General features: G+C 35.0%; 1 protein-coding gene across 1 annotated transcript in view; it reads left to right on the top strand.

Moving 5' to 3' along the window:
• The window catches only part of EXOC4 (exocyst complex component 4), a 911,169-nt gene that overhangs the window by 407,229 nt on the left and 491,693 nt on the right, over positions 1–12,247 (top strand). Inside the window, exon 10 of the mRNA XM_043968219.1 lies at positions 9,184–9,280. Within this exon, the coding sequence (XP_043824154.1) occupies positions 9,184–9,280 (97 nt within the window). The remainder of the gene's footprint in view (positions 1–9,183; positions 9,281–12,247) is intronic.

Genomic DNA, 12,247 nt, shown 5'->3' with positions numbered 1-12,247 from the left:
GTACTTATATACAGAATAAATATTAAGACAACAAATGCAGATAAATGCAAAGTAGTTAAACCCAAGGTAGTTGGGAAAGAGAAGACTAGCGGATGGGGAATTAGGAAAGGCTTTATGTAGATGGTGACTGAACCGCATCTCGAAGCAAGAGAGAGAAGGCTGGTGTGGCTGGATTTCAGAGTGCAGGAAGGGGAGTCATGTCCAATGAGGTTAGAAAGACAGGTTAGAGCCAGGCTGTTCGGGGATTTAAAAGCTAAATAGAGAAGCTCATATCCTAGAGGTATAAGGTAGCTGCTTGAATTCATTGACCAATCAAAAAACCTCATTATCTCTGGGGATGGGGTGGGGTCATGAGAATATGAACTAGGATAGTGACAAAGGGAATGGGCCAAAGAAGTTCTGTCATTTTCCTGTCTTTGTTGAATCTCGGCAGTCTTCTCTGTTAGAAATGAGCCCTTTTCTCTTTGCATCTTGTACAGCACTTATCTTTATTGTGTACCTATCTTATTCTTTTAAAAGAGTTCTGTTTATTTATGTTTGTTTTTGTTTTTGCCTCCCTCCCCTACACTGTAGTCCAAGTTTCATGAAGGCAGGGATACTTTCTCATAATCTCTGTATTTTACCCTCGATACATAGTTGGCATTTAATAATTTGTTCCCCTAAATTTTTATCATCATTATTTGGATTAATACATAATTGTTATTAGCCCAGGGTACTACTGAGTCAGAAAATACCCATTCACATAGCAAGCATTACCAGCAGCAATTCTGAGTGATATCAATGTCATAGCTCTTAGCTGTCTGGGAAGATCCACTTTGGTTTCCTGTGGACATGCTGAGAAAATATGTCCTTTCTTGGAATGACTAGGAAGTTTACAATTGCTAATTACAACTAAATAGTGACTTTGGGTTTGATGCTAAGAAGACTTAAATCCACCTATGCCTCAGTAGTCCAGATGCTTCCAATGAGGCATAAAATCATGCTGTTTCTGTTAGGAAGCCAAAGCTGATTATTTTTGTCAGGAAGGTAAATGCTGCCGTGTTTTGCAAAGAATGTTTTGCATTTGCTTTGTTTGAATAGCATTATATCTAACCTATTATTGTTTATATTCATTTTAGCCTTGCTTTAAATTTGCTATTTCACTTTTGTTTTCTCCCGAGTTGTTAAAAATGAGTCTCTTCCACTGTAGGGAGTGTTTGTATTTAAGCATGCCCCAGGATACGTAAAAGGCAAAGATAACTTTTACCAATGACATCTTTCTTCTGTGATCTAAGTATATTTATGTACTAATCTTTTCTGGTACCTTGGGCTCCAATGTAGACCATTTCACAGGCGAAATAAGATTGATGATCTCAATCTGTTTCCTGCTTGATGCTTATCCACATCATAAATCTACCACTCAACTGGCAAGTTATCATCAGGAGACACCCATTACTAGCCAAACATAAATGTTAGGTCAGCATTGAGGTGTAGGCAGATCTGATTGGAGAATTTCACTGCATCTTGTCTTTCTTCATATAGCTCTTGCTTTATTTTAACTAGAACTAGGAACAGTAAAACCTCCTCATCTGAAACTAGAGTGAAGAGAGAAAGCTCATTGGCTATTTTAATCATGAAAGATGAGCCAGCCCTGACATTTCTTACATGGTGCACAAAACGCCAATAGTTTTCCAATTCTACATCCTTGATATGCTACTGCCATCATCTGTTAAATCTGATAGTACAAGCTGAGTAGTCCACATAACTCACAGGACTAATACATTGGGGTACTCAAGAGGGCCAATTAAAAATGTTAAGAGTTTGACAAACGTGAACATTCATATTCAAAGAACAGAAAAGATTGTATGTGAAACCATTCCTCTTACATACAACTTTTTAAAAGTATATAATAAATATATAAAATGTATAATGTATATAACAAGTTCAAAATATTAGTTTCAAAACTGTCCTGCTTGTCTTCATCTCCCTCTGAACTTCCTTCTATTTTCTTCTGTTCATTAAAAAAAAAAGTCTCATTGATTCATTAAAGTTCTTTTCTTTTAAAAAAAAAGAAAAACTTTTTGGGCATGATTATTACTTTTCTCACCCTTCCCCCCCCAAAAAAAATGCATCCCCCTTGTAACAAATAAACATGGTCAAACAAAAATAACATGGATGGAGCTAGTTATTACAACTAAATACCCCTCACTCCACCCAGCATTTCTGGTTTGGTGAAAATTAGGTTGGCTTAAGTATGAAGAATCGTCTTAGGCAAAAGAACCAAAAAGCCATGTGCTACCTGAAGTAGCTGGAGTATGAATGGGGATAGGGACTTAGGTAATAGGGATGGATTGTTTATAGATTGATTTCATATATACATATGTATATGCCAACTCTATATACGTATTCCTATAAAGAGACATCTATATGTCTATATAGACATCTGTGAAAATATGCATCTGTGTGTGTATATATGTATATAATATATTATGTGTCTGTATATATATGTATATAGAGAGAGAGAGAGACAGAGAGAGACAGAGAGAGAGAGAGAGAGAGACAGAGACAGAGAGAGAGAGAGAGAGAGAGAGAGAGAGAGGAGAGAGAGAGAGGGAGGGAGAGAGGGAGAGAGGGAGAGGGAGGAACATGTGCCTTTGGTACATTTTTCAGCTGATGAGCTATATCCCTTAGCTTCTGATGAATTTTTGAAGCTGTGATGATTTCACAGGATTCATTGGCTCTTAGCATGGATTATGATGGGTAGGGTCAACCCAGTGCATGCAGATGTTTAATGGGGACCCAGCTGATTCCTATCGAATCGTCTGGGTCTTCATGTATCACTCTACTGGCCGCTAAAGAGTACTTAATAGGTTTGAGATAATTAGGTCAAAGGAATTGGTAAAGAATAGAGGGAGGGGAAAGAATCAATGCAATCTTCGTATATAGTCTTAAAATAAAGTGAATTACAGGATAATGTCACTAAACTAGGAACATTCCACAAAGATTATCAATTAAAGTTCCTTTTTGCTTTATTGATCAGCCATTTTCCAAATGTACATCCAATGATTGTGATTTCTTTAGTAATTCACTCATATCTTATATTTTACTTTTCATAGAGCAAACGATTTGCGATATATTTCCTATGAATACATACATCTATAGAATTAGACCTATATGTCTAATTCATGGAGCATGTCATTTCAGACATTTTAGACATTTCAGCATTTCTAAAATGGCATGCCTCATGAATTTTGAATATATATACATGTATATTTGTATATAAAATTCAGGCTACTGATGCACCCATATTTGCCTTCCATTCCAGCCATTTCTTTGCATCCTAAAATTGTTTCTCTAGTTAATGATGACCGAGACCAATCCTGGTCTCAATCTGTTTTGATAGGGTTTATGAGGGAAAGGGAACTCAGGAAAAGCAGTGAAAATCCAAGAAGGGAGAAATGCTGAATAAGGTTAGACATAAGGTCTTGGAGGAAGGGGGTTAGGTTCTGTAGTATTAGTATTCTTGATCAGGTACATTAGGGGTTAAAAAGACAATTTTGTGGGCTGAACTTGGGCCCTAAGCACCACTTATATTATTGATTATAAGGGAAAAATACTTCCTGACTTCCAAATAACCAACTTAGAAATAAACTTTAGTGACATAATTTGTTTATAAATGGAGAACTGTATTTTTTTAAATGTATGTTATAGCTTTCTTTATCAACAACTAACATTTATTATATGGATATAAGCAATATATGACTACATTAATTTTATTATCCTCAAATTTGTGAGCAACATTATAGATAATATTTGATAACTATTTTTGTTGCCCCCTTTGTAATTGCAGAGTTGTTTCATGAAAGTATGAAAGCATGCAAGATGCATTTGCTTCTCAAATGTGGTGGAAATTATCCTTTGGAAGAGTGTCCTCTTCCAATAATAGATGTCTCATTCTGTCTTCCTTCAGCATTTTCTGAACTGATAAAGTAGAGTACGTTGGGTGTGCACTGTGGAAAAATCTAAATGCCTGGGGCTTAAGAATACCTTTCAGAACCATAGAACATTGGAATTAAAAGGAATTGTAGAGATCATGTTTCTTCTCCCTTACTTAGTAGGCATGGGGAAGTCACTTGCCCATGGTTATATCCCTGGTTATCAGCAGAGCCAGAATGTGACCCCAGGTATCCTGATTTCCAACACAGCCCTCTTTTCACTATTCCCTGCTACTAGTAGTCAAATAAGCAGAGCATTGAGCTAGGAGTCATACATAGCAGTAATATTAACAATTGACAAAGTACATAGTGCTTTCAGGTTTGCAAGGCATTTTGCATAAACTAGCTTGTACAGGCCTTACAAGATCTCTGGGGGTTCGATAGTCTAGTCATTATTGTTCTCTCTAGAGGTGAAGAAACTAAGGCTCAGAGAAAGCATCTTGCCCATCATCATGTAGTTAGTGAGTGTCATTGTCAAGCTCCGAATCCAGATATTCCTGTGTCACAAGTCCAGCCATTTCTTCACACCCTAAAACTTCTACTCTAAAGTTCATCTCTAGATTTGCTCTTACCAATTAATGATTCAGAGTGTATTCTGTGTTCAGAATATTGAGTGTGTATGTGTCTTCTGTTTACTTCCCAGAGACTTCCTTCTTTAACGGAGGGAAAGTCATCACCAACAAATCCTATACTTTTCCTTTTGCTTTCTCCTTTTTAACACCTCCATACCTAATTAGTGATTAGTAGTAATTAAAACTTTGAGAGAGAAGACTTATTTAATACTCTTCAACCAGTGCTGGCTCCACACTTGCATAATGTTGCCAAACAGATAAGACTGATGTGTTTTATTCATTGCTATAAAGTTAGTCGCAGTCAGTGATAATCATTAGTGCTGGGTGACTTAATGTAACAGGAATAGCACCCTTTTCTTAATTTGAACCTGCATTTCCTAGTTCATGCTTCAGTTGTTCATGCTTCAATTACTTCCTTGATAAGTCAGTTAGTGACTCAGTCTATTGGAAATTGCAAAGTCTTTTGTTAATAAGAATCGGATGATACCCTTTTGATGAGCTGTTTCTCTTCTTTAGACTTCTTCCCCAAATGCAAATTCAGTTATGTATATATGAACTTAATTATTTTTTTGGATTATTCTTGAGTTAAACTTTAGAAAACCTGCTTTTGGAAGGAACTCTTCTTTTAATTGATCAGATAACTGTTTAGAATCTCATATTTTTATTCACTCTTTTACACATTTTGGTAAAACACATACAATTTCGTGGCAACTTTAGTATTAGACAGCAGGAAATTGAAATAAATGTCAAATATTACTGTAATATGTCTTAAACACTTCTCAGGTTAAATAAATTTGAGGACAACATATAGTTACCACTATATCCAGATGCTCCTAATAGTAACTAATCAACATTTTGTACATCCATTTCACTGAAAAATTGTCTTTTTTCTCTTTACATATTTGCTAGCAGTGTTTATCTCAGAAATGAACTTAAACTATCTGGTTCTTATGATTAATTGACTTTGTTCTTAATAATGACATGAAAAGATTTACAACAGGAATAGCTTCTCTATGGACACATTTTGTCCCATTTAAGAAGTGTGGAATATTGGATAGAAATCCTGCCTAATTTCAAGAAGACCTGTGTTCAATTCCTGTTCAAGTATATCACATATTATCCTTGTAAGAACTGGGCAAGTCAGTTAATTTCTCAATGTTTTATACAACTCACCAATACTAAACTACAGAAAAATTGCTGATTTGTATTCTGATGAAATCAGAATCAGATCTACTACCACCACAACAAACTACTAGTAACATTTATTTGTGAAATACATCTTAATCAAGGCAAGGCAAGGTAGTGTATTTCTAAATGTTTAACACCCAGCTCTTTGGGGAAAAAAATATATGCACAACATAATTTTGAGTTTTAGCTGAATTATTGACATGTTCTTGATCACTTTTTTGGGGGGGGAGCAGGGCAATGAGGATTAAGTGACATGCCCAGGGTCACACAGCTAGTAAGTGTCAAGTGTCTGAGGCCGGATTTGAACTTAGCTCCTCTTGAATCCAGGGCCAGTGCTCTAACCACTTGGCCACCTAGCTGCCCCGTTCATCACTTTCTTAAGTATAGAAAATCAACAGAACAATATATCAAGCCCAGATTTGGAGCATCTGCCAGTTTCTGAGGTGTATATGCTCACACTGAAAAGTTAACAGTGGTCTCTCATAAAATGGATTAAAACTGGCCCTAGCATATTGTGCTTAGTAATTACTAACCTTGTCTCCTTTGAATAATACTTGATTTTAACTTTATAAAAGTCAAAGCTTTGGATTCTTCTAAATAATTTATTGCTTTTTACCCTTAAAATGTAAGAAAATATAGAATAATAGAAACAGCTAACTTCATAACATTTTACACTAAAGGACCATGTCTTTATATAGCATGTATTTCCTGAGTAGCTCATATTAACCATAGAAGTCTTCAGTATGTCTTGGTTTCAATTCTGAGTCCCTTGAGTCATCCTGTCATGTTCTCATTTTTTGAAACAGGAAATCTAATTGGATGCAGTCCCCCCCCCATCTTTCTGCTATATGTATTTCATACATAACACTATTGTCAATTTTCCTTTCATTTCGACTATCGTATCATCCACATTTTTCTTTGATGTCTATCACCAGAGTTGCCTATCGCCTAGCATTCTGACAGAGAAGATTAAGCTATAAACATAATAAATGAGGGACAGGGAGAATCTGCCTTTCCTTTCTGCTCTTTTGGAGACTGAACAGCACGCTACTTGAGAATGTCCATGACAGAAACTTTCAGGTTACTGGATTAGTGAAAGGTTCAAGGAGAGAGGCCAGTCTTGTTTTTCAGTCTGAATATTGAAATTTGTGCCACTGAATCATGCCACTTTTTCCCAGTGTACACTGTTGATGGCTACTGTCCTCCTATTCATTCTATATTTCTCTATGATTCTGGCACATGGTTCACAGGCTTTCATGCCATCCATTCTGCTTATATCATCCTGAGAGGTTTCAGCATCCACATTGGTAAGCCTTCTGTCACCCCTTCTTCACAGTTTTTTAAACCCCTCTAGTCTCAAGACCTCCATCCATTTCTAGAAGTTTTACACTTTAGGAAAGAGCAGGCATTCACGGAGAGGGCATTTTACAGGCTAAACACATAAAGGAAGCATTTAAACTTCTTGAAGGAAACATAGGATTTAAATGACTAGAGAGGTTTGTCACATAAGGGGTGGTAAGGGAAGGGAGTGAAGGGAGGCTAGAAGCAGTGCAGTTTGAGAAAAGGCCTCAATGGAGAATTCATGGGGTATGTTCAGGAGCTAATGTGCCCACTTCTTAGGTGTGGCTAGATTCATTTATTGAGCAATAACTGTGTCCTAAAGAAAGTTTCTATATTGAACAAATTACTATGCTAATTTGGTGGGGTTGTGTTGGGTTAATAAGGAATTACTTATGCTTGGTTTTGGAGTAGATTTTTTTCCCTTCATATAGTACTATTTAGTGACTCAAAATAAGCTTCTAATTTTCTTTCAAAGTTATATGGGTTATTGAGTCTGATGAAACAAAAAATATGGTTGAGTTTCTTAGGATTGGCAGTGAAGAATGGGGATAGAAAAGGAAGGGGGAAGATGATTGATTGACGAGGAATGGAGACATGTTTGTTTAAAAAGGTACCATCACCCTCTTTTTTTTTCCTGTTTTGCATTTTTTTCCAGATGGTCCTTAATGGTAGTTTTTATTGTTGTTTTTAAATTTTAAAAAGTAGCTTCCTTGCCAATCTGGATACTTTTGACTCAATGACGTAATTGAACATGCTGACATATCCTACTTTTACTTTGTATATAATGGCTCGCTCTCTCTCTCTATTTTTTTTTTTAAACTGGCAGAGAAAAGCTTCTCAGATTGCCATGTAGAACTGTACATCACATTCTGTATAGCAGCCTCTTAGCCAAAAGAGCAGTGCTCTAATTAGTTGGTAGAAATAATATGGCAAATATCTGTCCATATCCTTATTTCCTAAAGTAATTTGTCCAAAGAACAATTTGGGTTTAAAATGTATTTCTAAAGCCTACAAATTCTGGTCTGAGGTATGAAATATGCCTATTTTGGAAAATTTGGAAGGAAAAATAGTTTTAGTACTAGAAAATTGTCAAATGTAATCATTATTTTTTATATTTATTTTTATACTTAATTTCCTAGGAAGGAAATACCTATAGCACAAAGATGCACTCCCATGTGGAAGATCCATGCTTATACCCATGATACTTAAAACTACATCAAGCACAATTTAGCAAATGTCTGTGCAGATACTTGGCTTTCCGAAAAATCTTATATTGTTGCATTGATTTCTAGGTCTTAAAATTGTATACATATGTAGATCAGTTTGCAGTGTGTCTCCTATAGAATTCAAATAGTTGAGAAGTTAAGTATAATTTATTTTTAAGTGTAATTTAAAAAAAATGTGTCTGGCACCATTGAAAAAAATTATTAAAATAACATTTGCAAATGGTGGATTTATGTTTGTGTTTCAGAATGTAAAGTAATGTGATGCTAATGAAGGTGCAGATGGACATTCCCTGATGCCCTTATTTTGAGAAGTAGGGTCAAATTCTTAAATTAGTCTCAGTGTGTTAGTAGGAATTGTATCAATTGTATCTATGAGAGTTGAAATGGATTTTAGAGACCATCAAGGCTCACCTTCTTCATTTTACAGGAGATAACTGAAATTTACTTGGTTTGTAGTTTCAGCAGAGTACTTAACCTACCTATTGCTAAGACTTCTCACCAGTAAAATAAATATAACTATAGCAAGTTATAATACATGATAGCTATGAAGAATAATAGATTAAAATGATATTGAATCATTTAATCAATATTATTTTATTATTTTCCATTTTTCAAAGAGAGTGCTGCTTGCTGACAGTATGTCCCAACCTCTATGATCTTGTTTTATTCCTTATTTTAAAAGTTAAAGTTAGGGGGTGGCTAGGTGGCGCAGTGGATAAAGCACCGGCCCTGGAGTCAGGAGTACCTGAGTTCAAATCTGGCCTCAGACACTTAACACTCACTAGCTGTGTGACCCTGGGCAAGTCACTTTACCCCAATTGCCTCACTTAAAAAAAAAAAAGTTAAAGTTAGGTAAATTATTTTTTAAAATCTTTTTTAAAGGAGGACCTGATGACAACTTAATTGAAGGTGGAGGAACAAAATTTGTCTGCAAACCTGGAGCCCGAAACATAACTGTCATATTCCATCCATTACTCAGGTAAGGTGGAACCTGTGATTGGTTCTTATTTTTATTATTTGTGTCTATATGCTGAGTGCCAATGGTGTTATTTTTCAGTATTCTACATGGCTTTAAAAAGCCCAGTTCCATTTTCTACAGTGTCTATCAAAGTTAGACAGCTCATTGGAAAGAAGTAAATCATCTGAGTGTCTTATCTTCTCAGGTCTCAGAAGGATAAGTTCCTAAGTCTTTATATTTGACTTTTTTTTTCTATCCTGAGAAAATGCATCCCTAATTTATAGTACAGAAATCTTTTGTGTATCATGAGGTTTTTGAACAAGTATGGTTGTTCCCACCCACCCACCCACACTGGGAAAAAAACAAGGACAGTACGTTCACATTTTCAGTGTTTTATAATGAAAACAAACTTGGTGGTATGTGGTGTTAAATCAAGTCTTGAAATATAAAGTATATTTTGGTTCAATAATATAGGACATAATATCTTTTTCTGTTCAAGAAATATTAAGCCTGAAAATATTTATTGTTATGGATGATAATATTTCTTATCTTCTTTATTGAATTGGAAGATATGGGTACTGTGTATTTTCAGATAATAACCCAAATGTGATAAAACTGGTTAACTTCTTTTGGAGTATAGCTTAGTTGCCTTTTCATTAATTCTTTTTTAGTTCACTCAAATGCCATTTCTAAGTACCTGGAATAATAGTTAATAGAGGCTATAAGCACTTTACTTTTGGTATTTTTACCGCTATCATTATAAACCTTCTTCTTTCCACATTAAAAAGAGCTTATTAAATCCATTTTCTGGGAACTATTCTGTTTGGCTAGGGATTAGACCTCTACATAGTTGGCTAGTTCATGAATAGCATCTTCAGGTTGAAGTCAGGAAAACCCAGGTTCAGATCTTACCTTTGACACTTACTAGTTGTGTGATCCTGCCCAAGTAGGTCACTTAACATCTAAGTGCTCTAAGGGAACTTCCTAGACCCTTATAATTAGAATATTTGTATTTGTGATTTGGTTCATAAATGAGTTTCCTATGCTGAGGAAATCCTAGATCCTTTCCTTTAATATTTGATACTTCCCTAGACACAGAGGCGATAGAATTATTGTTCATTCAGAGCTAGTCAAGCAACTAGTTATTTTAAAAATCATTTTGATTCAAAGTTGTTTTCTTAACAACAACAACAACACAGTTTGAATTAAACTGGAATTTTGTTTGCAAATCAAATTTTATGCAAGAATACACTTTAAAAAAGAAGTTGCAAACAATAAAAATGGAGGTTGTCAAGAAACCTTTTCAATCTTAAAGAGATAGTTTTTTATAATAAGTGTTATCATTAAATTAAGTCCCTTATATATGTGTGTATGCATATATTCATAAATGTATATGTATGTGTATATGTATGTGTGTGTGTAGATAGATAGGTAGATAGGTAGGTAGATGGATGAAACTGAGCCCTTAATAGATCTATCTATGGTAGGGGCTAATTGATAAAGGGCTTCTGATAACAATTGTCATTGGTGACTTACAACCTTAGACAGTTCCCGTTTAAATAATCATGGTAGTAAAAATCAACTGTCTTTGGTAATTAGTTTATTGCCTTCAATTTCCCAATTACATTGATCTTTTTTAGCCTAGTGCTGCTAATTGTTAAGAAGAGCACATACACACACACACACACACACACACACACACACACACACACACACACACACACACAACCTCACCTTAATTATTAAGGCCACTTCTTAACCTAAATTTAACTCTACGGCTAACTAAGAATATATAGACTTCACATACTTGTATGCCTTAACTCTGCACCTTTTGTTACTTATTGTTATTGTTATAAACAATAGCTACTCGCCTTTAGGAAAGGCCTTTTCCAAATTTTAAGCATATTTTCTAAGGCTGAAAGGAAAGATTCATACAGAATCATAGGGTTGGAAGGAACCTCAGACCTTCAAGTCCATCCTGTCCTTGAGGAGGAATCCGCTCAGCAGCATTCCAGATAAGGGATCAAACAGTGTAAGCCTCAAAACTTTCTTCGCTTTGATTCCCAAGATAGACCCACTCCTGGGTCAGCTTGACTTACTCTATCATGTGATGTTCCTTACAGCATCATGTGAAAATCTGCCTCTTTTCATCTAGTACCCATAGCTCTATTTGTTGTTTAGAATACTGATGCTATATGGGACATAAAACATCTTGACAATGGTTTTGTCTTTTCTTATTTATGCTGTTTTACAAGAAAGTTGTCCAATATATTGTGGTATGATATCACCTTTCTCTGGATTACTAATCTAACTTTTAAGGCTTATTGTGTCTCCCACTGGTTTTACTTGTTCATTTGGTTTCTTCTACCTTATTGAGTTATAATGTATTATTAATTAGAATTGGGAAAAACTTACTTGTAGCTTTACTAAATTGTTTATCCTTCATTATCTGCATAATGCTTAATATAAAGCTGGAAGAGTAATGTGTACATTCCAAGGTAAGTTAATTCCTTGATAAATAGGTACCAGGTACAGAGTACAAATTAGCCCATGTTGCACATAATTTCTCCAAATATGCACATTGTAGACTATCATTGGATAGTCATAGAAAAGTTCTTGGAACTTAAAATGATTGAAATGTTTCAGTTGCAAATACAAGACCATTTTAAGTCTTAGGAACTGGATTTCCCTTTTTATATTTTATTATGAGCTGAGTAGTTTCATCTTAATGGCATTTATGGAATAATGGTTTTCCTTCTGATTAAAACAGAGTTGGCACTTAATATTATATTTTAGCTTTAACATTTCTCTTGTGCCTGTGTTTGCTTCCAAGTAGATGTGCATACTGTCTTAAGAGTAGTTTGTTTAAATTTTCATGAAATTCCCTAAAGTTCTCATAGGTTGCCAATTGAAAATGAGATCCTTTGTGATCTCACTCAGTAGTTACCTGATAAATTTTATCTTCCAAAATTTTCTAGAGTATTTTAA

This window comes from Dromiciops gliroides, chromosome 5 (assembly GCF_019393635.1).
Source record: "Dromiciops gliroides isolate mDroGli1 chromosome 5, mDroGli1.pri, whole genome shotgun sequence".
In the NCBI taxonomy this organism is placed as follows: domain Eukaryota; kingdom Metazoa; phylum Chordata; class Mammalia; order Microbiotheria; family Microbiotheriidae; genus Dromiciops; species Dromiciops gliroides.
This window is presented reverse-complemented; position numbering and strand designations above follow the sequence as displayed.